This window comes from Salvelinus fontinalis, chromosome 4 (genome assembly GCF_029448725.1).
Source record: "Salvelinus fontinalis isolate EN_2023a chromosome 4, ASM2944872v1, whole genome shotgun sequence".
NCBI lineage: Eukaryota > Metazoa > Chordata > Actinopteri > Salmoniformes > Salmonidae > Salvelinus > Salvelinus fontinalis.
In genome coordinates this window covers 75,958,670-75,985,704 of record NC_074668.1, presented here as the reverse complement: position 1 = coordinate 75,985,704, position 27,035 = coordinate 75,958,670, and the positions used below count along the sequence as shown (strand labels likewise).

Here is a 27,035-nt window from a genome sequence, read left to right as displayed (position 1 = left end):
TCCACTACTCAGTTCGCTGCAGCTAGCGACTGAAACGAGCTGCAACAAACACTCAAACAGGACAGTTTTATCTCTTCATTCAAAGACTCATTCATGGACACTCTTTTACTGACAGAGGTGGCTGCTTTGTGTGATGTGTTGTTGTCTCTACCTTCTTGCCCTTTGTGTTGTTGTCTTTTCCCAATAATGTTTGTATCATTTTTTGTGCTGCTACCATGTTGTGTTGCTACCATGCTGTGTTGTCATGTGTTGCTGCCTTGCTATGTTGTTATCTTAGGTCTCTCTTTATGTAGTGTTGTGTTGTCTCTTGTTGTGATGTGTGTTTTGTCCTAATATTTATATTGTATTTTTTTATTTTTAATCCCAGGCCCCCGTCCCAGCAGGACGCTTTTTGCCTTTTGGTAGTCCGTCATTCTAAATAAGAATTTGTTCTTAACTGACTTGCGTAGTTAAATAAAATGTAAAAATACCATGAGACATCCATGTCTTTATTATAATTTTTTTCACCTTTATTTAACCAGGTAGGCCAGTTGAGAACAAGTTCTCATTTACAACTGCGACCTGTCCAAGATAAAGCAAAGCAGTGCGACAAAAAACAGCAACACAGAGTTACACATGAGATAAACAAAAGTACAGTCAATAACAATAGAAACAATTCATCACTGGAAAAGATAAACAGTTGAGATATCATTTAAAAGCTTATAAACAGGGTTGTCAAACTATTTTATAATTTCTGGTAAAAAATAATCTGAAAAAATAAATGTTAACTTTTTAATGTTAATTATCTAAAAACACATATGTTGTAGCTAAGCCCCTATTTGACATCATCTAAGGTTTTGGTGTTGTGCCCGCCATCGGTTGAGACACATCTTGCTCTTGAATACAGGGTGGGTGTAATGTTTTGGAAGATAAATGTACTACAATGGGAATATATTTTAAATTTCAACTCTCAAATGGTACCACAAAGATTGCTGGTGGTCCACACGTCAGAGAATGTTTACTTGAATGGGAATATGTTTACAATTTTACTGTCAATCGTCCATTGAAATCCTATAGATTTAGAATAGAAATTACCATTTATGTTGACATTCGACAGTGGGTGGACCGGCGGTCATGTTTGTGATTAGTAATTGAAGTTAAAATTTAAATGACTTTTAATTTCACTGGTGTACCAGCCAAATTGCAATGGTATGAAGGATTAGGTCCATTCTATGAATTATATTTCTAAGATTGAAATGACACCCACCCTGTATTCAAGAGCATATTGTGTTTCAACCAATGGCGGGCACAACACAATCAACTCAGATGATGTGAAGTAGGGTCTAAGCGAACACATGCAAATATACAACAACAACAAAAAATTGGATTTTATGCAGTTTTAGGTAATTGACATTAAATGCCTAAACATGACATGATTTTTATTAAATATTACTAATTGAAAAAAATAAAATTGTTTGAGAACCCTGTTTGTAAGCTTTTAAATGCCATTTATCTTTTCCAGTGATGAAGACATGGATGTCTCATGGTATGGTGGGGTATACAAAATGGGTCAACTTTGAGTACCTTTTTATTTCCTGAATTCGGGTCAAAAAAGTAATATTTTGACCACTTCATGGGCAAACAGTATGGAAAGTTTTTGTTTAAATCAAAAGGAGTTTTTTTGAGAAGTCCGGGGTGACGAGTACCGGGTGCGAACATAGCGCATCCTTCAGGGCCTGGAACGCCGCCTCTGTGTCCTCTGTCTATTGCACCGTCTGGGGTAGTCGTGCCTTCGTTAAGTCTTTGAAGGGGGAAGCTATTGTGGCAAAGTTAGGTAAAAATCTACTGTAGTACCCTGCTAACCCCAGGAATTACTTCACTTGCCTCTTGGTTCGGGGGACCGGCCATCCCCTAATGGCAGCGATTTTTATTTATTTATTTTCTTGGGGTTTCACATTTCTCCTCCCGATCTGATAGCCCAGGTACTCCACCTCAGCGTAGCCCAGCTTGCACTTGTGGAGTTTGCGGTCAGACCTGCATCCCTTAGCGCATCAACCATGGCATGTAACCTACAAAGATGTGACTCCCAACTGTCACTGTGCACAATTATGTCATCTAGATAAGCAGCTGCGTACTCACTGTGCGGCCGCAGGACGCGGTCCATGAGTCGCTGAAAGGTCGCTGGTTCCCCGTGGAGCCCGAAAGGCAGAACCTGGTAGTGGTATAGCCCCCCCCCCCCCCCCCCCCTGGGGTGGAGAAGGCAGTCTTCTCCCAGGAGGCTGCTGCCAGTGGCACCTGACAGTACACCTTCGTCAGGTCCAAGGTGCTGACGTATCTCGCCATCCCCAAGCAGTCGATCAGTTCGTCCACCCGGGGCATGGGGTAGGCATTGAACTTACTGACCTTGTTCGGCCCCGGAAGTCATTACAGAAGTGGACGGTTCCGTCCGGTTTCGGAACCAGCACTATGGGGCTAGACCTCTCACTGTGTGACTCCTCCAGTACCCCCATTTCTAGCATTGTCGTCACTTCCCGCTGGACCGCCACCCTCCGGGCTTCTGGTATCCGGTATGGCCGTTTACGCGCTTTTTCTCCCGGATTGGTGTGGATATGATGTTCCACGAGATCTGTGTGCCCCGGCACCTCGGAGAACACGGCCATATTCCGCTGGACCAACTCTCTGAGCTCTTGTCGTTGGGTTGGGCTGAGGTCTTCCCCCATTGCAACTTCAACCAAGGGCGGGCCCTACTGTGGCCGGGTCCACGTTACGCACAGAGCCTCACGTGCGTGCCATTTCTTCAGTAAGTTCACATGGTGAAGCTGGAGGGGTTTTCTCCGCCCCGGTTGGTGGACCTTATAGTTGACGTCGCCTACCCGCTCAACGATGTCGTAGGGCCCATGCCACGTAGCCAGGAATGTACTCTCCGTTGTAGGGATCAGCACCAAGACCTTCTCACCTGGTTGGAACTCTCGTGGTTGGGCACCCCGGTTGTAGACATGCTCCTGGGCACGTTGCGCCTGGGCCATGGGCTCTCTCACCACTGGCCAAATCGCCGTCATCCTCTCCCTCATCTCCTCCACATGTTCTACTACGCTGTGAAGGGGGGTCGGCTGCTCTTCCCAGACCTCCTTGGCTAGGTCCAGCAGCCAGCGGGGCCGACAACCATACAGGAGCTCAAAGGGGGAGAACCCTGTGGATGCTTGGAGTACCTTGCGCACTGAAAACATCAGGTCGTGAAGCAGCTGGTCCCAATTCCTCCCGTCTCTCTCGATGACCTTCTTCAGCATCTGTTTTAGGGTCTTATTGAAGCGTTTCACCAGCCCGTCCATTTGTGGATGGTACACACGGGTCCTCACCTGTTTTATTCGTAACAGATTGCAGACATCCTTCATCACACGAGACATGAACGCGGTGCCCTGGTCTGTCAGGATTTCCCGCGGAATACCCACCCTGCTAAATAAATGAAAGAGCTCCCGTGCGGTACCTTTTGCTGCCGCCGTGTGTAGCGGGATTGCCTCAGGATACTCGAATGGCACTCCTATAATGGGCAAGGGAACCAAAGGGTTTCTATAATGCACCCTCGGAGCTGTGATCTGGCACTCAGGGCAACTATGGCAGTAATCCTCCACGGCGCACTTGACTCCGGGCCAGTGGAACCGGTTCTCGATCCGCTCCCTGGTTTTCTCCATCCCCAGGTGTATCCCAAGCATGTGGGTGTGGGCAAGCTGCAACACAGTCCTAACATACTGGCTGGGTATGAGTAACAAGTCTTTTGTCTCCCCATTATGCTTTACTACCTGATACAATAAATTATGCTTGATTGCGAAGTGGGGGTAGCGCCAATCACTTACCCCAGGTAACAGTACGCCATCCACTGGAGATTGGGGTCTTCTAACTGGGCCGTTCTGGAGATTGGGGTCTTCTAACTGGGCCGTCCTGAACTGACCTGTGAGGATTCCCGTGTCGGGAGGTCCGTCTAGGGCCTCCACCTCCATAAAGGGGAGCCTGAGGTCTTCCTCGCACGGTTGCTCGCTTGCCGGAGCGGGGTCGTCTCCCTCCTCCGAGTTCGACTCGGGCCCAGTGGACACCTCTCGTGGCGGGGGTTGGGTTGCACAGGCCACCATCCTTTTTCCTTTTCTTCCTACCTCCCGTGTGCGCCTCCCCAGGTCCCTCCACATTGCCTGGAAGAGAGGGCAGTCTCGACCGAGGAGAATGGACACATCTTGGCCATGTTCTGTTATAATCTCCACCCGGCACAGCCAGAAGAGGACTGGCCACCCCTCATAGCCTGGTTCCGCTCTAGGTTTCTTCCTAGGTTCTGGCCTTTCTAGGGAGTTTTTCCTAGCCACCGTGCTTCTACACCTGCTTTGCTTGCTGTTTGGGGTTTTAGGCTGGGTTTCTGTACAGCACTTTGAGATATCAGCTGATTTAAGAAGAGCTTTATAAATAAATTTGATTTTGATTTACACAGAACACTGTCACCACTTCGTCCCCCGGTTCCTCCTTCCCCTCTCGTGTGAGCCACTGTAGGTGGGCCAGGGTCACCATGCTGCCGGAGTCCAGCAGAGCGCTGGTGTCGATGCCATCGATTCGTACAGGAACCATCGAAGGGGCCGTCTCGGTGTGCGCCCAACAGGAGGTGACTTAACTCGCCATCCGGGTTACACCAGAGCTGGGGGATGCGGAGGGCATGGCCTCTTCCTGGCTCCACGCCCCGGCTCACCACACTCATAGCAGCGTCTCTGATCTGGGTCCATCAGCCGCCGACGTCGTCGGTTTGGGTCACCCTCCCGATTCACAGCCTCAGCTGGTTCTGTACGGACACCCTTCAGCCCCTCGCCTCTCTTTGTGTTGTTCGTCCCCTCACCACGTCTCCGCTCGGGCCCCTCTCAGCAGGTCCTGGGTGTTCTGGTGAATTTCTACCGTGGTCAGCAATTCCTCCAGGCTCTGGGAGTTCTGCATGCTCACCGTCTTCTTCATCTCGTATGGCAGGGCCCGAAGGTATTTATCCAGGACAAGCTTGTCGAGCATCGGGAGTGACGGTACTTCCGTCAATAGCCAGCCCTTGGTCAGACACACCAGGTCGCTCATCTGAGCACGGTCGGGAAAGGGTGGGGTCAAAGGCCCAGTCATGGACCAGTTGTGCACAGTGTGCGAGATTGAACCCATAACGGCTCAGGATCTCCCGTTTGAGTCCCTCATAATTCGCAGCCTGGTCAGCATTCAAATCAAAGTAGGTCTTCTGGGCCTTCCCAGAGAGGTAGGGTGCCAAAAGGGTGGGGCTTGGGCCATCCTTCCCTCTGTGCTGTCCTCTCGAAGGTGCACAAATATGACTCCATATCATCTTCCTCCCTTAACTGAACCAGGAACTGATTCAGGCCAGACTCCTGAGCCCACCCAACCTTCAACTACCAGTCTGCGGTTTTGTTGGTGCTGCTCCTCCAGTGCTTGCTCCTGGAGTGCCTGTTGCTTCTGCTGGCTGAGGATGAACTGATCCACCAGCTCCTCCATGGTAATCTCCGTACGCTCGACCCCACGGCACCCAAAGCTACTGAGATGCTCGCATTCTCCACCATATGTGGTAAACCGTGGGGTGTTGGGTTGAGCATGCAGAGATTGACACTGAGACAGGGAGGTTTTAGTCTGCAAAAACAACTTTATTAAGACAGAAAATAAACATAACAAAGAAAATCACTTAGGTTTGGCACGGTACTTCTTCTCTACTTCTGCTCGCTGTCGGCCTCTCCCCGTTCTCTCTCGGGGTGTCAGTGTTCCTTTTATTTTGCCTCCACGGCTGGTTGGCATTTTCCCCTAATTGCCTCCACTTGGAGCTGTCCGTGTCGGGGTGCCCAGCTCCCGTATTCCCAGCAGAGGGAGCCAATGTCGCCTCACGTACCTCCCCTCTATTACCATCCCCCGGGGTAGACCTCCTGGGATACCACAACACATACAGTGATATGTGTGGCGTTGTCCGATTTGCTGTGACTACAAAACAGTCCAGTATAGCAACTTAAGTCCAGTAGAGGACTGTCTGTGACATAGTACAGCACATAGCCTAGTTCTTCTAATGTATGGTTTAATGAAATGCACCAACATGATATCAGACACCCTTTGATAAGATCACCATCCTTGCAGGTGAGTATATCCCCCCCGAAGTCTTCAGAAAGCGAACTAATTAATTTCCACTTTGTTATTGTCCTTTGATTCCTATTGCATGGATAGTTTGAGGCCTTCTGGCATCTTTTCTTGCTTAAGAATTATGAATGACTGAAGTTTAAACTTGGCTATTAGGCCGAGTTGGTGTTTTGCTAAGATTCCTTTGCAGTGTTTACATTCTGAGATGTTTCTCTTTGAGATGTCATTTGAAAATCTGTGGAATATATCCTTTTCAAGATGCCTTCTTTGGTTCCTATTGCCTGGGCTAGTGTTATACAGAAGTTAGCCAATAAAACCATTAAGAATTGCTTTTGAATTTGTTGAGCCTTATCTCCTAGCAACATGTAGAGTCCTCTGTGCATGCAAGGCAAATAGATTTTTAGGTTCCCCTGAGTAAAGCATGTGCCACTGGCCTCTGGACACGTACAGTTGTTTGTCACTGGCCTACATAATGGCAAAGTGGAATAACCCCTATAATGGCAAAGTGGAATAATGTTTTAAAAAAATACATGTTTACAAATTAATAAAAAATGGAAAGCTGAAATACACTGCTCAAAAAAATAAAGGGAACACTTAAACAACACAATGTAACTCCAAGTCAATCACACTTCTATGAAATCAAACGGTCCACTTAGGAAGCAACCCTGATTGACAATAAATTTCACATGCTGTTGTGCAAATGGAATAGATAAAAGGTGGAAATTATAGGCAATTAGCAAGACACCCCCAAAAAAGGAGTGATTCTGCAGGTGGTGACCACAGACCACTTCTCAGTTCCTATGCTTCCTGGCTGAAGTTTTGGCCACTTTTGAATGCTGGCGGTGCTCTCACTCTAGTGGTAGCATGAGACGGAGTCTACAACCCACACAAGTGACTCAGGTAGTGCAGTTCATCCAGGATGGCACATCAATGCGAGCTGTGGCAAAAAGGTTTGCTGTGTCTGTCAGCGTAGTGTCCAGAGCATGGAGGCGCTACCAGGAGACAGGCCAGTACATCAGGAGACGTGGAGGAGGCCGTAAGAGGGCAACAACCCAGCAGCAGGACCGCTACCTCCGCCTTTGTGCAAGGAGGTGCACTGCCAGAGCCCTGCAAAATGACCTCCAGCAGGCCACAAATGTGCATGTGTCTGCTCAAACGGTCAGAAACAGACTCCATGAGGGTGGTATGAGGGCCCGACGTCCACAGGTGGGGGTTGTGCTTACAGCCCAACACCGTGCAGGACGTTTGGCATTTGCCAGAGAACACCAAGATTGGCAAATTCGCCACTGGCGCCCTGTGCTCTTCACAGATAAAAGCAGGTTCACACTGAGCACATGTGACAGACGTGACAGAGTCTGGAGACGCCGTGGAGAACGTTCTGCTGCCTGCAACATCCTCCAGCATGACCGGTTTGGCGGTGGGTCAGTCATGGTGTGGGGTGGCATTTCTTTGGGGGCCGCACAGCCCTCCATGTGCTCGCCAGAGGTAGCCTGACTGCCATTAGGTACCGAGATGAGATCCTCAGACCCCTTGTGAGACCATAGGCTGGTGCGGTTGGCCCTGGGTTCCTCCTAATGCAAGACAATGCTAGACCTCATGTGGCTGGAGTGTGTCAGCAGTTCCTGCAAGAGGAAGGTATTGATGCTATGGACTGGCCCGCCCGTTCCCCAGACCTGAAGCCAATTGAGCTTATCTGGGACATCATGTCTCGCTCCATCCACCAACGCCACGTTGCACCACAGACTATCCAGGAGTTGGCGGATGCTTTAGTCCAGGTCTGGGAGGAGATCCCTCAGGAGACCATCCGCCACCTCATCAGGAGCATGCCCAGGCATTGTAGGGAGGTCATATCGGCACGTGGAGGCCACACACACTACTGAGCCTCATTTTGACTTGTTTTAAGGACATTACATCGAAGTTGGATCAGCCTGTAGTGTGGTTTTCCACTTTGATTTTGAGTGTGACTCTAAATCCAGACCTCCATGGGTTGATAAATTTGATTTCCATTGATCATTTTTGTGTGATTTTGTTGTCAGCACATTCAACTATGTAAAGAAAAACGTATTTAATAAGAATATTTCATTCATTCAGATGTAGGATGTGTTATTTTAGTGTTCCCTTTATTTTTTTGAGCAGTGTATTTCTGTGCTTGGCACTGTCCACTCAGTAGTGCTGTATTTCGGCCTTAGCTGAGCTCCTTTACGCATAGATTTTCCTTGGTGCTTCCTAATTTTCGCAATTTGTTTTCCAATGCATCCTTGATTTAATAAATTACCTATTCCTTTATTCCAATGCATAAGATCTTTCCATTGATTTTATCATTGTTTGCTTTTATCAGTCAGCTGTTTAGAGCTCTCATTGTGTTGTTTTTCAGGTCCGCGCGGGTACTGGTGTTCTCCGTACCATCCGTGGCCAAAACTATTTGACCATTTATTTAGCTTTTATTTTCTATCATTATTTGTTTTCTTTCCTGGAACAGCTGATGGTCGACAATATCACTAGCCTACAGCTAGACTCCAATCTAGCCAACAAAAAGGCTGGCTATACATTAATGACAGTAGGCCTGTAAGGTGACTCGGTTAGAAGCATTCGATTTTGCAAGGGCATAGGCCTACAACTGTCTTCACGGTGAAACATAATGAAATGTTACATAGGCATACTTAGAGTGCATTTTCAGAGATCTCCAAGATTCATGATTCTATACAGGCTTCAATGTTCTAATTCAATTGTTTTAAATGCTTAATAATGACAACACTGTCATTAATGTAAGGAAAGAAAGGTGGTGTTTTATGTCACACAATCTGAAGACTCCAAGCATTAACTGGGGCTCCCGAGTGGCACAGCGGTCTAAAGCACTGCATCTCAGTGCTTGAGGCGTCACTCAAGACACAGCCTGGATTTGAACCAGGATATCACAACCGGCCGTGATTGGGACTCCCATAATTGGCCTAGCGTCGTGCGGGTTTGGCCGGTGTAGGCCGTCATTGTAAATAAGAATTTGTTCTTAACCTTTATTTAACTAGGCAAGTCAGTGATTTTATTTTTTTTTACATTTAAATCATGAACTAGGGTGTAAAACATGTTTTGATTCAACTCATGTATAATATTGAATGTAGGCTACCTGAGTATATTCATGTGTGTAAAATTGCCTCGGCATAGAGGGTAGGCTACAAGCAGTGGTATGGTCCTAGTGGAGGGTAAATGTAAGTAAACATTGTTTACTCACATTTTTCAGAAAAATGCATTGTATAGGCAGTATAACTTTAAAAAATAAAATTATACCTTGACCGGCAGTCAGTTTACCCACATTCTTTTTACCACTACATCACTGGCTACTGGTAGGCCTCTTTGAAAATTCATGGTAATTCACATTGTAACATTCTAGTAAGTTGTGTGTGTGTTAGGGTGACCATCCCGTTTTCCCCGGGACAGTTTCGGCCCCATTTCAGGTGTCCCGACTTTTCATGTTACAAAAAAGGTCAATTTGTCAGCAAGACGCATCAATTAATGTAGGCCTAATCAATGGCAATCGCTGAATGTCATTAGGCACACTGTTTGGTGTTCTGTAACAGATGTCTATTTCCCTTCATCAAATGGCAAGAGTATACATGCAGTTTTAATTCTGGAATTATTTTGGAGTGGACAAACATGCACAGGCAGCCTACTTTTTGAAGTTATTTGTTTGACAATCAGATTAAAATATTATGACTGGTTGTGTTCATGACACATTTTGAAAGATAATTCATTTTTACAGTTGAAGTGACGTCTTTATTATTAGGCAAATACTATTTTTTTGGAGACTCCCGAATGTCATGATGTAATTCATACTGGTTACAGAGCTTAATGGCAGGCTGTGATAGGAGAGAACTGAGGATGGATCAACAACATTGTTGTTACTCCACAATACAAACGTAATTGACAGAGTGAAAAGAATGAAGCCTTTACAGAAAAAAAAACATTCCAATACATGCATCCTGTTTGCAATAAGGCACTGAAGTAATACTGTTAAAATGTGGAAAAGCAATTAACTTTTTTCCCTGAATACAAAGTGTTATGTTTCAGGCAAATCTAATCCAATACATTACAAAGTACCACTCTCCTTATTTTCAAGCATAGTGGTGGCTGTATCATGTTATGGGTATGCTTGTAATCGTTAAGGACTGAATGAGTTTTTAAGGATAAAAAATAAATGAAATGGAGCTAAGCACAGGCAAAATCCTAGAGGAAAACCTGGTTCAGTCAGCTTTCCACTAGACACTGGTAGATGAATTCACCTTTCAGCAGGACAATAACCTAAAACAAAAGGACAAATCTACACTAGAGTTGTTTACCAAGAAGGCAGTGAATGTTTCTGATTGTCCTGATTTTAGTTTTCACTTAAATATGCTTTAAAATCTATGGCAAGACTTGAAAATGGCTGTCTAGCAATGATCAACAACCAATTTGACAGAGCTTGAAGAATGTTGAAAAGAATAATGTGCAAATATAGTACAATCCAGGTGTGCAACGCTCTTAGACTTACCCAGAAAGACTCACAGCTGTAATCGCTGCCAAAGGTAAATCTAACATGAATTGACTCAGGGATATATATACTGTATTTCATTTTCAATAAATTAGCTAAAATTTCTAAAAACATGTTTTCACTTTGTCATTACGGGGTATTGTGTGTAGATGGGTGAAAGAATCTGTTGAAAATCTATTGAATACATTTTGAATTCAGCCTGTAACACAACAAAATGTGGAATAAGTCAAGGGGTGTAAATAGTTTCTGAAGGCACTGTATCAGACATGACCTGAGAAGACAAAAGGAATTCTTGGAAGGCCCACTAAGTGGCTTGTTTACAGGGTGCTACATACTTATGGCTGCAGAGGGGAGGAACTAAAGGCACCGTACATTTCTTTCAAGTGCCCATCAATTGAAGCTGTCAGGTAATTCAGAACGATGGATACGATTTTAAGCAGATATTGGATGTCTGAATGTTCAGCTTGGCAAAGACAGGTCCATGGTTCCTTCAGTTCAGACTGATTGCTCCGCCAGGCACAGTTCTCAACAATAAACACACTCAGCACAGATACTGTACTGCACAAAGGCATACCTTTTTAGAGGAAGTCAATTGTAACCAAGGAGAGCTTGTGACCGACTCAAGACTATTCTTTTTTTGAATTAACTTAAAAAGTCCTTAGTTTGACAGTCTCATGGCATTGACAAAGAACATGTGATTTTGCTCATCAATCAGTTAAATCTGTCTATATAATGTTATTCATCCCATAATTTAGTGAACTAGACTGCCTCAGTATTGTCATTCTAGACATGCAAAGCCTTCCCTCATCAGGTAATGTAATTCCATGCTTCATTAGTACTGTGAAGTTTATCATTTGTCATCAAAGCCAGCTGTCAATAAATAATTAAGTTGCAGATGAGAAGAATGAAATATTTTGGCTGAAGGAAGGAAGATTGCTGTCTACATTTTAATTGCATACACACATTTTGTGTGTGTGTGTCCAAGGTTTTAATTAGCTGTGATGTGGCTACAAAGCAGCACCTGTTCATAGTCTGCCTACTTTTTGAGCTCTACTTTCACCTTCAACAAACATCATTATTTAGCATATTTACACCTATAGAAGAAAGCATTTAGGCTAATGATTATATAGCAAATGGGCAGACAGTTCAGGCACTGCTCCCCTTTCATCTGAATGAAAAAGATTAGGAGCCTAACGTCAAACCTGGCATTTTTTGGGGACCAATCGTCTTGTTTATTACAGTGTAATAATTGTGGAAGAATCAAAACTATAGATTTTATTTAGGCCTACACCTTTCCGTTGCCACACAGACCATGAAAGTGCGATGGCAGTGCATGTCGAAGAAAGAGATGGAGGGGGTGGAGAGCGAGATAGAGGAGACCTCTATCTGGTCCAGAATTATCTTTGTGTACAGGCATCATTCCAATGTCACATTTTTTATTTGCATTCCAAGCTGAAACACTGCAGCTCCCTTGCAGTCAAGGGAAACAATGTGCATTTCCATCCACAAACAATCAGTAAATAAACTCTAATGGGGTTCTGACAGAATGTCATCAATCGATCCCTCTGCTTTTTCAAACCTCTCAAACATAACTATCTGCCATAATTACTTTCTACTGAGATCTGGCGAGCATGAGGAAGCATGTGGTTCCTGTCTGGTAGGATAGTCTACGTGTTAATATATTCTACTGTATCTCTGTGTGTGAACCAAGCCTATGATGATGCTGTTTTAGAAAGTTGTGGAGACCAACCTCTATTCAGTCTGTTAGGCTAGTACACTAGTAAAAAGGTGCACACAAAGCAGGATATCAATCACATTGGAAATGATGTAAGAAGTTTGTTTCCCCCATTCAAAACCCCATTTCTAATAGGCTAACTTGTAATATGTGCTCTTTGCTATTGCATCTTTATTACTCCTGTTTACATGTATATTACCATAAGTATTTATATATTCCCACTACCAGTCACTTTTTATGTATAAACCCACCTCAACCATTCTAGCACATTGAAAAAGGTACTTGCACTGACCAGTGTATATACCTGCATTCTCGTGTTTCTTTAACACATCGTAGTTCTTGTGTGATTTAAATGTGTACATTTTATTATCTATAATATTGTCACTGCATTGTTGGTAAAGAGCTCTCAAGGTAAGAATTTCACTGTACTGTTTTACACCTGTTGTATCCTGTGTACGTGGCGAATAAACTTAGAAACATGAAACTTAGAAACATATTTGACTTGTAAAATAAATCATTGATGATTAAATGTGTATTATAACAGCATAAGCCTCTTTTTTTGTGTTCAGGTCTGATGGGCTGTGAGAAGCAGTAAATATGGAACACTTTGAGGCTGCTCCAGGTTGGTAAGTACAGTCTGCGTTGCCTTGTTGTAATTCACGTACATGCTATGCCTATGCAATACATGGCACTTTTGCTGGCGCTGATTCATTGAAGGACGAAAGCTGCAAACGCAAAAATGTAGTTTGTCTAACTCATCTTTTTTTGCCTCTAAATATGTAATTTGGGGCTTCATAAGTGCCAATAGTGTTTCAGTGAGCTGTTGATTAGTTTTGAGTGCAGTCGTGCCTCTTCTGTCTATACCATTCGTCATGCTAATTCACATTTTAATTAATGTCCGTCAAGCCCTATGGTTAAAGCAATATTCACAGGCTTGACTACCCCATTAGAGGCTTTAGTACTGAGTAATACATGTATATGGTTTGTTCAGATTCTCAAATCCACAGCAAGCGCAGTAATTCTGATATTTTGGAAATGCTTACAATCAAATTCAATTATATGTGGGCCTATCTTTTATGGAGCCGTTATGGCAGCTCTTACTGATAGATCTAACGCATGTTCTCAATTTAGCCAGTCTGTACAGTACATTGTGTTCAATCAGTCTGAAAGCTGACATATCACTCATGTAAGGTTTCTTTTAGAATCCATTACAGTAATATCCTTCTCATGAGACTATTAGCAGATCACTCAAACATGATTGGGAGATTGGCTAAACCAAGAATGTGATAGTACTGTAAGGCCCCTCTGGCTTAAAGCAATCCAAGACCTGTGGATCTGTAGTGACCCATTTTAAGGTCAGACGTCTCCCTGACCTGACCCTGATATCTCATTTCCTCCCCACTGGGCTGGCTGGCAGGCGGGCACACCCTCTCTAAGGCACCTGCAGAGCAAGATGCCGGTCCTTCCCTGTGATACACTCATCACATGCCTCCCTCTCCCACAAATGAGCTGTGATTGAGGTGATTGGGATTTCCAGAGGCTGTCACAATGGTTTTGACTAGCAAATAGACGGGTGGTAATGGGAGAGACAGGCCTGTTATGAGAGCCCTGTCAGGGATAAGATAATGCGTCAGAGTGAAGAGGTTAAAGACACCGCTTCCCAGTTAATAATTAATTGGCGTCCGTGTGGCGGATCCACTCCAACGCTCCCAGTCACTTGATAATTGCTTTACATTTAATTTGGCTTTGGAGAGCATTTTTCAAGCGAAGTAAATTGTGCTTAGTGTTAATAATATGAACCCGTCTTCAGACACCGGTTTGGTCAGAAACCAATGGTGAATAGACAAAGGTAGGCAAAGTGTGCCAATTTGAACGCTGGAGATGGTGTCTCCATTTCTAAGTAGTTTATCTTAAACACTCATTTACATTGTCGTTTGACAGGGGGAAATATATCTATGGTTCTGTGATTTAACAAAGAAGATAATTGTTACTATTATCAAAAGTAAATTTGGGAATAATCCATTTTTACAGTTGTATCATAGAATGACTAATTAGGGGATTCATAATACTATTACTTTTACCTGGGATGGATTAAAAGAGTAGGCCTATTATTGTACGCCACAGTAACTCACTTCTATAATGTATTAGAATGCTATCATGTGAAATTAAAAGTCTGAATAGGCATCTTATTGCATACTATAAGGGGGAAACGGAATGAACCCTTTACTTTTCTCAATGTCAAGTGTCTCACCTAAGCATTTCCCAACTTTAATCCTCTTAATAAAAAAAATCTGCCAGGTGCTCTTTAGCATTTTGGGGTTCTGTGTTGCGGCAGCTTGCTCTGGTCTAAACAGTGGGGGAGAAAGAATCTGAGTTACCTTAAGTAGCAGAGCTGTCGCCACAGTGACAGTGTCAGGCCTCTTACTGAGGCGTCCTCCAACTGACTGGCTCCTAAGGTCATGTGAGTTAAACTGCCCAGGTGTATCTGTGTGCAATTAAGTACTAGACAAAAGAGAACCAGCAGACGTCACGTCATACTCCGGCCCCAGAGGACAGGAGTTGCCCATCCCTGACCTATATAGTGATTAGGGCTGGCACAATTACTGCATAACCAACAGTTATGGATGAAGATTGTAATTTTAAATAAAATAACAGTTTACGTTTATTTGATACTTTTTTTGTGTGTGGCACGAACAGCTGAACATGGTTTCTTAACAAAGTGATGAAAATGTGTTGCTCCTTGCTGAAACAAGCAAAGAGTTGTAGCAAACAAGTCTTTGTTTGCCTAGGCAATGCCCCCTCCCTGCAGCAGCAGCACGGCAACACATGCAGTCAGGAGAGGAGGAGAACACTATTGGAACGGTGACCACTGTCATTTGGCTGAACAATAACTGTCACCCAAAATTCCATGACTGTCACAGTCCTAATAATGATGTTAAATAACAGTTGGACATCAACTGAGCAAAATCCTATTTCTGCTGAAATAATCCTGTAAAAATGTACATTGTTGTATGATTGTTAGCTGTAGTGTGATTAGACTGTATGCCTGAATGCACCCAGAAGGGGTAATGTGTGCCCGTGTGTGTGCGATTCGCCCAGCTATAAAGCTCCTCATCTGTAGATGACACCATCAGATGTTTGTGGAGCTGGCATGAAAATGGCTTCTCAGTGGAACACTGCCCGTGTGAGCAGTGCAGAGAGGAAGGTGCCCCACACCCGTATGGAGGATGAGGCTGACCTCCAGGTAGGTAGAGACCACATCCATGTTTATTCCCAGTTTCCCCCCACCGCCCTGGGGCACTAGTACCACCCTCTACCCCTCCCCGGCTGACCTCTATAGTGCCTCCATCTGCACCAGTTTGCTCCTGATTCCAACCCCTCTCTCGGTGCTTCGGATGCTCTCTTTGCCAAATCTGCAGCAGGCAGTGCTCAGCCTTGCATGCGCAGAGATAATGATCAAGTTAATTAGACCTGAGATTGAATGAACTGCGGCAGCAACTTAATCATTTGTAACTTGATTAGAAATACTATATTCTGCAACTCCAGAGACTGGCAAACTTTCCTTTATTTGAGTGCTCGAAAATTAAGGTCCACTTTAGGATTCAGGTCTTGAGATAATGTTGCAATAGAAGCAGGGAAATAAGTCCGAGCTCGTATACTCAAACAAGCCCATAAGCTGAGGGTACATTTCCTTGTGAATGGTTTTACTGAGTTGACAGAGCAGATGTGAGTTGCCTTTCTGTTAATGGTTCCTCTGTTATCCCCATAGCAAATATACTCATTTGGGAGGAAATTAGGTCAAGGTAGTTTTGGTGTCGTCTGTGAAGCCACCCACAACGAGACAAGGAAGAAATGGGCTATTAAGAAGGTGAACAAAGAGAAGGTGAGTGCATTAGTGTTTCCCATGGGCAGCTTGTTGACTGCAGTGGTGAAAAGAGACACTCTAAAGTCAGTCTAATGGCTACTAGAACAGCCCCACACCTCAGTGCACTCACTCAGCTTCTTCCCTCCATGCAGGCTGGAAGTTCAGGTGTTAAACTGTTGGAACGGGAAGTGAGCATCCTGAAACGTGTGAACCATGCACACATAATACATCTGGAGGAAGTCTTTGAAACACAAAAGGTAAGGGATGCTTTCTTAGAAGTAATGGAGTCAATATCTCAGTAGTGTGCGTGCAGACGATTGCGTAAGCACCATGAATGAGAGCGAGGCCGGTCAGATCTATTTGTGGGGGCCATTATCAGTCTGTGTGCTGTGCTTTGTGTCCAGAGGATGTATCTGGTTACTGAGCTGTGTGAGGGAGGGGAGCTGAAGGAGCTCCTTCAGAAGAACACACGCTTCACAGAGGAGGAGACCAAGCACATCATCAACAGCCTGGCTGAGGCCATCGTCTACCTGCATAAGAAGGGTAATATGACTGACTAAAGTTATAGGTTTCACACCGTTACAAGGCTCTACATTTGAACATTTTACACTGTGAAACTGTATTTCCAGCAACAATAAAGGGTAAGAGGCAGAATATCAGACTATGCCTTCTTTGACCTTTATGAAACATAACAAACTAATCTAGGTGCACTGATTAAATCATTCCAACATTAATGCAAACAGTACAGACAATGTGTTGTATGAGTAAATTGTGTGCGGGGACGATGTTCAAATTGGTGATATCACGGCCACATCATACTCAAACGAGTCAAATTGGTGATATCACGGTCACATCGTACTCAAACGAGTCAAATTGGTGATATCACGGTCACATCGTACTCAAACGAGTCAAATTGGTGATATCACGGTCACATCGTACTCAAACGAGTCAAATTGGTGATATCACGGTCACATCGTACTCAAACGAGTCAAATTGGTGATATCACGGTCACATCGTACTCAAACGAGTCAAATTGGTGATATCACGGTCACATCGTACTCAAACGAGTCAAATTGCTTTGGCCTCATTGACATGTGATAATCAGGGAGATGATTCCACGTTATGGCTCCCAGTCATTATAGAACCTGGCTTATTCTAATAATGAGATAATAATGAACAACTGCCAGGCAAAAATGGTAGCCCTTTTAATTGAGTCTGAGGGGTTTATTTGAAGATGCTGCTTTTCCCCCCTCCTGATGGTGAAATCTCTAGTTAGAGGTAATTTAGGACGTTGCTTGGCAATGAGACACCATTACATGGGGCTAATGACTCATTTACAACGAGCTGGGGAGGAATACAGATTAATAGGTGTGTTTTCACACTAAGAGTCCCTCTGCGCTGTCGTGCGGCACTTCTATGGCGACTAATGATACCAGTGGGGATGTGATGTTAAAGGTTAGCAGTGACTGTCACAGGTAGTGCCTTAAAGGGCAATTCCACCACTTTTCAACCACATTTTCATTGTCTCCAGCTCAATAGCAGTGTGTACATATATGAAAACGGTGCACCACTACGTTTTGTAGAAATAAATATAACCGTGCTGTTTTCAGATATGTACACACTGGTTTGGTGCTGGAGATGATGAATATGGGGTAAAAAAGTGGAGGAATTGTCCTTTAACCATATATAAGCAGCATGCACATTCATTACTTCTTGAAAAGGAAATATGACAAATTGTTTAGTAAAGACATTGATATGATACATTTATTTTGCATAGAACGATTAATTTGGTCCCATAGAATATTACTATGAATTTTGTGAACCATTTGTTCATTGTACTATAAGTTCTTCATCATGCTGTTGTTACTATATAAATATAGAGGTTCATCCACTGTTGCGCACCCCGGAGTCTTTTTATTCAGTCCATATCTTCCTGAGCTCAATCTACATGAACATTAGAGCAGAGGAAACAATATATTAGAGGTCAGAATGCTCCGCCCCCCCTCACAAAATCACTTTAACAGAGTTGAACTTTAAGACTCCAGGGGAGAGAACTTCTCAAACTAATATGTGTGCAGACACTTTATTTTCCATCCCATCAAGTCAATCTAGCAGCAGCATCTAATCTAACCTTTATAACTCTCTCAAACGTCTCCGAATCCTCCGCTCAATTCTGCACATCTCTTGTAATGACCACTGATACTTTGTGGCTCACCATTTTTAAAAGGAGGCTGATATCTAGAGATTTGTCATAGGGATTTAGAAAGGCGCTCATGGTTTTCCTGAGGATAAAATAGCTGTTCTTGTCACAGTCTCTGGGACATCAGCTGGGGCAGAACCCTTCTCTTTCTCAGTGAATCAAACTCATTCCCAGTGGAATGCTCGATGACATCCATGATTGATTAAGGTTGTGGAGATGTCACCTGTTGAAAACAAGGCAACACTAAACATATCGTTCCCCACGAATGATGCAGGGATGTCATGTGTCCTACTTATATCAGTACACTCGTAAAACTTCTATTAGATCAAATATGCCACACACAGCAAAAAAAAACGTTCAATTTATTGTCACCAAATTTGACACGAATTGCAAAAAAAGTATATCTCCCTCAATAACTTTAAGCATCAGCTGTAAGAGCAGCTTATCGATCATTGCACCTGTACACAGCCCATCTGTAAATAGCCCACCCAACTACCTCATCCCCATATTGTTATTTATTTTTGCTCCTTTGCACCCCAGTATCTCTACTTGCACATTCATCTTCTGCACATCTATCACTCCAGTGTTTAATTGCTAAATTGTAATTATTTCGCCACTATGGCCTATTTATTGTCTTACCTCCCTAATCTTACTACATTTGCACACACTGTATAAAGATTTTTCTATTGTGTTATTGACTGTATGTTTGTTTATCCCATGTATAACTCTGTGTTGTTTGTGTCGCACTGCTTTGCTTCATCTTGGCCAGGTCGCAGTTGTAAATGAGAACTTGTTCTCAACTGGCCTACCTGCCATCATACTTGTCCTCTCTGCTAAAGACCTTTTGAAAGCCATTATGGTTGGTTCTTCTCATAGTAAAGGCGGGGTTCCTTTTTTGTATTTCAGACATAGTTCACCGAGACCTGAAACTGGAAAACATTCTAGTGAAGAGCTATCATCATGGTGTTGATAATGACATGATCAATATCAAGGTGAGACGGCGACACAAACTTGAAGACTTTCACTGCCGTTTCTCATCCAGCCAGTCTCTGCAGGGACTTAAGGACAGGCTCCTGATGTGTTTTCTTTCTCCCACTCCCCCTAAATGGTTTTAAATGCTACCTCATTATGACAGACCCCCTTTTGGTTCCCCTTTATATCACGCCGTACAGAAGGGTGAATCAAGAGCATCTTTTAAGACAAATTACCCCCTGGGCCCAGCATGTTGTGTGCATTGACGGAGCACAGGCTAAAGCAGATACCTGGAGCGCGGGCTCAAACAAGGCAGGGCGGCAGCATAAATCACACACACACTGCTGAAAGACAGCGTTGTTCTGGCACGGTATAAAAGGCTTTTATCTGTAAGGAGGAGGTCATCTCTCCTGGATATTTTCTCCTGTTGTATTTCTCATTAACTTAATCATTATGATTTTCCCCTCGCTATTGTCATTGGTTGCACTAATTGCACTGTTTGTCTACATAACCTGGTTCAAGTATTCATGACATTACCCTGAAGAAGGCAAAGTGATGCCAAACATTGGTAAATACCCAATAAATTACTGGGCGTTTATACATGGAGTGTGCGACTTTCTTTATTTTGATAGTTTATAGTATTTGTCCTGCCTGCCATTATTTACTAGATGAGACCATACAGCATGTACAGCTCATATTTGTTATTCATCTAACATAGAGAGACCCAGTTATTGCTGCTCTTCAAGTAAACCTTGTGTTGTCTGATAAATAACAGCAACAAGAAAGGATTTGATATGAGATGGATACATGCTGTAGGCCTGCGTGTGTATCAGTGTCTGCTGTCTGCTCTCTCCTCCCAGGTGACAGACTTTGGGTTGTCAGTGAAGAAGGGGGGTGTTGGCAGTGAGAACATGCTGAAAGCCACCTGTGGGACTCCTATCTACATGGGTAAGACTGACACGCTCAGCTCCTACACACAAAGATCACATCATATTAGAGTAGTCCTGTTAAAACCAGTCCTCATTCTCTGTTTCAGCTCCTGAGGTGATCAATGCTCATGAGTACAGTCAGCAGTGTGATGTGTGGAGTATTGGGGTCATCATGTACATGCTGTAAGCAATGCACCCACCCATCCCTCCTTTATCACTGCCTGTCTTTCTGGTCTGTCTGTGTCTCTCCCTCTCACTGTAGCAGCTTTTCCTATACTGTGTACAGTTCGCCCAGTGACTGATCAACTAGTAGTATAGTTTTTTTTCTAGTAGTATAGTTGTAACTGACAGGGCTGTCTGACTGACAGGGCTGTCTCCCCGTAGGCTGTGTGACTGACAGGGCTGTCTCCCCGTAGGCTGTGTGACTGACAGGGCTGTCTCCCCGTAGGCTGTGTGACTGACAGGGCTGTCTCCCCGTAGGCTGTGTGACTGACAGGGCTGTCTCCCCGTAGGCTGTGTGACTGACAGGGCTGTCCCCCCGTAGGCTGTGTGACTGACAGGGCTGTCTCCCCGTAGGCTGTGTGACTGACAGGGCTGTCTCCCCGTAGGCTGTGTGACTGACAGGGCTGTCTCCCCGTAGGCTGTGTGACTGACAGGGCTGTCTCCCCGTAGGCTGTGTGACTGACAGGGCTGTCTCCCCGTAGGCTGTGTGACTGACAGGGCTGCCTCCCCGTAGCCTTTGTGACTGACAGGACTGCCTCCCCGTAGCCTTTGTGACTGACAGGACTGCCTCCCCGTAGCCTTTGTGACTGACAGGACTGCCTCCCCGTAGCCTTTGTGACTGACAGGACTGCCTCCCCGTAGCCTTTGTGACTGACAGGACTGCCTCCCCGTAGCCTTTGTGACTGACAGGACTGCCTCCCTGTAGGTTGTGTGGGGAACCTCCATTTATCGCCACCTCTGAGGAAAGACTCTTTGAGATGATCAAGAAGGGAGAACTCCACTTTGTCGGACCTGTCTGGGACTCTATCAGTGATGCAGGTGACATACAGTAGTACTGCTTCTCAACCTCTCTGACTTCTATTTGTAACATCCCTGGTGATATGGAACTCTAAGGACACATGGTACTTGACCACATCCAGGTTGAGCTGACAGGTCCTTCTTACAATGGTTATTATTGCATGACTTTAACATAGCGTACTGACTGTCACATTTTTATCTCACCAGCCAAAAAAGTGTTGAGTTGCCTCCTGAAAGTTGATCCCGCCCATCGCATCACAGCCAATGAGCTGCTGGATAACCCCTGGATCACGGTAAGGGGCTGATCCACCCAGCTACATTTCACATTAACAATAATGAGTACAGGAAGGACTCTCTCTGGTATTGCTGCATGATGGGGTTGGGAATTGGTATCTCACAGCCTGGTTTATGGGGTTTATTGCAGTGTGGTGATATTAACCCTTTAGAGGGGGTCTTACATTAGTTAGTGGTACTGTGTCTTACAGGGTGACACCAACACTCTGGCCACACCCACCAACGTGCTGGAGATGATGCGTCTGTTCCGGGATGACCCGGAGGAGGTGGAGAGCGAGGTGGTCAGTGACGTGCTGAACGAGCTCTCTCTCAGCTGCTCCCAGGACAGCCTGACTCTGGAACCCAGGGCAACACTGGAGGACGGGGCAGGATCAGAGCATACAGTAACACTGGAACCTAGGGTTAGGCCTGAGAACAGGGCAGGGATGGAGGTTGGGGCCAGGCTGGAGGACCAGGTAAGGCCGGAGCCCAGGGTGGCCTCAGCATGCAGGAACATTGCTGAGCTCAGCTATGAGGGAGACACAGACAGTAGCAGCAGCAAACCCACCACCCCCACCAAACAGGTACTGTAGTATGCAAAGTTACCACATATACTGTACACACAACTCAGTCACGCCATGAGACTCATCATGACCTGCCACTTCATAGGTTATTTTGAACCTAACACCTATTTCACTAAACCCACCATGACTCAAGCTCTGGTTTAAAATGAGTCTTCTTGGCAAGTGAGCTGTTTCAGTTAAACACTGGTATACGATCGTCCATTTCCCTTCCACTTCCACCTCAATTAGCTTATGTGGTAATGATCTTGTTTTTGACTAAAGACTAGCTCTCTGTTGCGTAGCTATACTTAAAGCATGGGAGATATCACCCAGCGGTTCAGGCTCTCTACAATATTTAGGATTATTCAACCCCCCCCCCCCAATATCTCTGTAATCCACTGCAGAGACAGAAGAAGAAGGTTGCTGCCTCATCGTCCAATGAACTGAAAAGCAACAGCTCTGCTGTGAAGGTCTGCAACTCACTCAGTCCCCCCACTTCACAGGTCAGTCGTTTCGCAGTCTGTCTGCAAAGTCCTCTTCTTACAACACTGGGAATTAGGCTACCATTAGATATTTGTTTTTTGACAGTTTAGACAATCGTTTATTTTCTGATATTGATGCAATAAAGATGATTGCAACTTTTCATCGTGCAAAAAATGGAATTTGGAATTTGTCACATGGGCCATTGATTCATGTATTTTATATTAAGCCAAGCTGAATCTCTATTTGTCTTCACGAAACATCCTGGAATGTATAAGATCTGATTCAAAATGGGTTGACTTGTTAAAGAAAATGCTTTTAGTTTGTTTTAAAGGCCCCCACCAGTGGGCAATGCCACCCCTATTTCGACTAATTCCTGTCTTGTAGCGGAAATTGTTGTTTAGGTTCCACCTCCGAAGAATAACACAGGCTGCTAATACATATTCATGATTTGGGGCTGGGAACATTGTGGTGATTTCCACGGAGTGGAGAAAAACAACAAGCAGGGTGCTGATGGCTGTCAGTGTAGCTAGCTAGCATGCTAACTTTATCTAGCTAGCTAATGTTATCTGTTGTTCAAAAGATTAGCCAGCTAGGCTATGGCTGGTTCTGGAGCTGGATTTGTCATAAGCATGTAGGGCAGGGATGGGCAACTTTGAGGGTGTGGACCACAAAAAATCTGAACTCATCATGAGGGGCTGTAGTTGCTCGCCGGTTTTTATACTCGCATCCATAAAGCAAGTTTGCTTAAATTAAGCACATTTTGCCATGGAGCGGAGAGAAGATTTTGCAATTTTATAACTAATTTCATGCAATTCTACTCATTTTGCCATGGCACGGAGAGAAAGATTAGCTCTTTTACGGATAATTTCCTGCTATTGTACACATTTTGCCGTAGGGTAGAGAGATGTTTGCAGTTTTTAATATGATATCTAAGTGAGACCGCTGGCCGCTAAGCTAACTTAGCAATCACGTTTCTTTGTTTTTTTTGTTTGCTGACATGGGCTAATTGACTGACTATCACTAGCTAAGTTTCCATCCAATTGGAGACAGATTTTCATGTGAATATTCTAGAATGCGTATTCAGAAAATATACACATTTTACCAGCGGTGGTATGTTTCCATCAAATGGAGTTGTTTCAGATAAATGATGACATAGTGCTCACAAAATATCCTTTTTCATTAAAGTTTTTATGTACCGAATAAAAATCTAAAGTTTGACGTGTTTCCATCTGATTTCCAACTCTACCAATACTTTTGTCACAAAAACTGTTGCGTTAAATAGCCATTGTGCCTACTCTGGGCTTGGCACCTGAGCTCAAGAGAACAGCTCGCAGGTACAGTGTGGGGAGGCTGTGCGAGTTGTCTAGATTTAGTTTATTAGGATCCCCATTAGCTACTGCACATGCAGCAGCTACTCTTCCTGGGGTCCACATAAAAATTAAATGCATGACAAAGTACAGAACAGTATTAGACAAGAACAACATAAGATATTACATTAAATTCAATTAAATACAAATAAAATAAGACTTTTATATATATAGTAAAGACACCAAGAGACTAAAATCCTATCTAGTATAAAAAATAATAGTGTCTTGTCTACATGATGAGAATATTATGGAGAAGAGCGAGAATATTTTATTTTTCAAATGGCAATCAAGCAATGATCATCATGTAGCCTAATAAACTGCAAGGTTTCCTGAGTCGTAATGGGAGGACTACACACCATATCATCGGGTGAATCCAAATTGACTTCGATATGATGGTTATATCAATACTTAGGTATATGGGCCGCCATTGCTCGAATAATCAATTTTACCAAAACAAAAAGATCCCATCAGGTCGAACGAACAAATTATCTGTCAGCATTTATAAAATTGCACTGAAACCTCCTGTTTTCATCACAGCTGCCTTGATATTTTGTATTTTTTTTCTCCCCAATTTTGATCTTGTCTCATCGTTGCGACTCCCCAACGGGCTCGGGAAGCGAAGGTCGTGTCATGCGTCCTCCGAAACATGACCCGTCAAACCGCGCTTCTTAACACCTGCTCGCTTAACCCGGAAGCTAGCTGTACCAATGTGTCGGAGGAAAAAACGTTCAACTGACGACTGAAGTCAGCCTGCAGGTGTCCGGCCCACCACAAGGAGTCGAAGAGCACGATGAGACGAGTAGAACCCCAGTAGTGATGCCGCAACATTGCAAGGCAGTGCCTTGGACCGCTGTGCCACTCAGGAGGCCCCTAATGATTTATTTCTATACAATATGACTTAACTCGCATAAAAACTGTGGATGGAAACGTGGTTACTGACTGACATAACAAGAAAAATAATCTGCTGATGCACAACCAAATTGTGAAATTGTACCTTGTGTATTCTACTGTTCCGAGGGCCTTCAAACCGCGGGCCGCCAGTTGCCCATCCCTGATGTAGGGATACTTCGCCACAGATGAATAGGGGAAACAAGTTACTTTGACTTTGTCATCTATTGTTATCTCCAGTTTTGGCGTCTTCCATAAATTATCTATTATATTTTTCAGCTCAGTCGGAACTCGCAAACTTTGCAGGTGTTTATGATTAATAAACAATGCCATGCTGGTGGGTGGTACCATTCAACTAAAACTTAGCCCTGAATCTAAATATTGGCTAAAAAGAATGTGCATGTCATTTCATAGGAAAAGACACGTCATTGGCACGAATTTGCACGAAGTGGGCAATTTGGGTTTGTCACATCAAGCCCAAATATATTATACTTTGACCTAAAACAATGAATTATTGACTTCAATCGTTGTGCAACACCATGAGTAAGATATGGCAATTGTTTTTCAGCTCAAAAAAGTGGATTTCTTCTAGTATGTGTGTTTTAATGCTTTTTGGCCATCATGTTGGTGCTGTTGATATTCACTCACCACTAGATGGTGACAGATTTACCTAGAAGGTGAGCCGAGCTAGTGACAGATCCAGTAGATGTTGTTCTGTAGAGGTGAACCTGTTGTGTTGGCCATGTGTGAGATGAATGTGAGTATCTTATCTTTGCAGTCCCATACAGGTGGCAAACTCTCCAGGCAGTCGAGTGCAAATCGTCTCAGCCCACAGGACAAGAGCGAGACCCGCCCAACCTCTTCCCCAGTGGGGCCAGCTCCCAAACCAGCGGCCGGTCCAGGGAAGGCAGAGGCCCACAAACCCCCCCACACCCCCTCTGGCTCCAGGCCTGGGAGCCGCTCCCCACGACCACCTCTCTGCAGCAGGCATAAGAAGAGCTCCTAGGCACCAGCAGCAGAGTCCCCATCCCCACGGGCGCGGCGTGCCAAAGGAGAGGAACCCAGGCCTGCTAGACACATGACCTGTTGGTATTCATCTATACACTGTGTGGCACACACCAGCCCTGGACTGAATGAATAGTCTCTCACACACCCACTGTGATGTTGTTTAAGAATGGCCAGTAGACAGATGCTGAAGATAGGTTTGTCAGTAGCATCAGCTTGAATGCATTCAGAGGGTAAACCAGCATGATGTGGAATCAGGAGAGCAAATAATTGACCTAGCAATAATTTCACAGTAAAGCACCTGATTCCTGTTGTTCAAACTATCCCTGTTGTGTCCCCACTGACCTATCTTAGGCTACCTGTCGTTTCTGTTATGCTTAGTTACATACTTTGTCTGCATTTTCCATATCAAACTCACCGACAGTCGAAGTCGTTTCAAAATACACTCATTAAAAAGTAGATGGGGAAACTCAAAGGGAGTGTTCATCTCTCTTATTTATTCCGTTGGGCATAATTCATGATTTATTAGTGGTACACTGGGTTGTGTAGCTGTTAGTGTTTTCTATGTACTGTAAAAGTATACTATTTCTTTTGGTATCCTAACGGGCAAATTTGTTATGAAAGATCTTCAAAGTGCTTTGTTTTTCCCCACAAATGTCATTAACATAAAAATAGTCCAACATTCATTAGTAGTCAGTGGCGACCAGGGGCTCAAGCTTGTCTGCTGTTTATTCTTTTCATTGAGCTGTTTTTAGGATGATTTAAGGATGATTGCCAAGCATTATGAGAAGAAGCTAATGTACAGAAACTCCATTATTTTGTGTTCAATAAACATAATCAGAAATGTGATTTATTTTTTTGTGATTCTGTGATAACTTTTCCATTATTCTGTTTTGATCTCTCACTTTTTCTAAAATAAAATAAAAATGCAGTTGACCCTCTTTGGGTCCATACAGACCGCCATTGGCACACAGGCTGGTTACGCACCATCAAAACGCAGGGGATTGGGACTGAGGGCAACCATGGCTCTAATCTCGTTTGGGAGGCCATTGAAAGCAGCAGGAGCTACTTTGAGGGCTCTGCCATTCAAGCACAGGTC

The 27,035-nt window shown here is 44.1% G+C and overlaps 1 protein-coding gene across 3 annotated transcripts in view; it reads left to right on the top strand.

Moving 5' to 3' along the window:
• LOC129854413 (serine/threonine-protein kinase 33-like) overlaps nt 1-26,785 on the top strand; it is a 38,084-nt gene extending 11,299 nt beyond the window's left edge. Inside the window, exons 2-14 of one of the 3 annotated variants that reach the window (XM_055921430.1) lie at nt 12,941-12,997; nt 15,493-15,615; nt 16,141-16,254; nt 16,389-16,493; nt 16,641-16,779; nt 19,343-19,428; nt 20,269-20,356; nt 20,445-20,520; nt 21,266-21,378; nt 21,565-21,650; nt 21,843-22,214; nt 22,598-22,696; nt 25,720-26,785. In XM_055921430.1, the coding sequence (XP_055777405.1) occupies nt 15,493-15,615; nt 16,141-16,254; nt 16,389-16,493; nt 16,641-16,779; nt 19,343-19,428; nt 20,269-20,356; nt 20,445-20,520; nt 21,266-21,378; nt 21,565-21,650; nt 21,843-22,214; nt 22,598-22,696; nt 25,720-26,013 (1,695 nt within the window). In that variant the 5' untranslated portion in view covers nt 12,941-12,997 and the 3' untranslated portion in view covers nt 26,014-26,785. Of the gene's footprint in view, nt 1-12,940; nt 12,998-15,470; nt 15,616-16,140; nt 16,255-16,388; nt 16,494-16,640; nt 16,780-19,342; nt 19,429-20,268; nt 20,357-20,444; nt 20,521-21,265; nt 21,379-21,564; nt 21,651-21,842; nt 22,215-22,597; nt 22,697-25,709 lie in introns of all 3 variants that reach the window. The other 2 variants (XM_055921428.1, XM_055921431.1) reach the window with 2 other exon arrangements.
• Nucleotides 26,786-27,035: the final 250 nt, after the last annotated feature.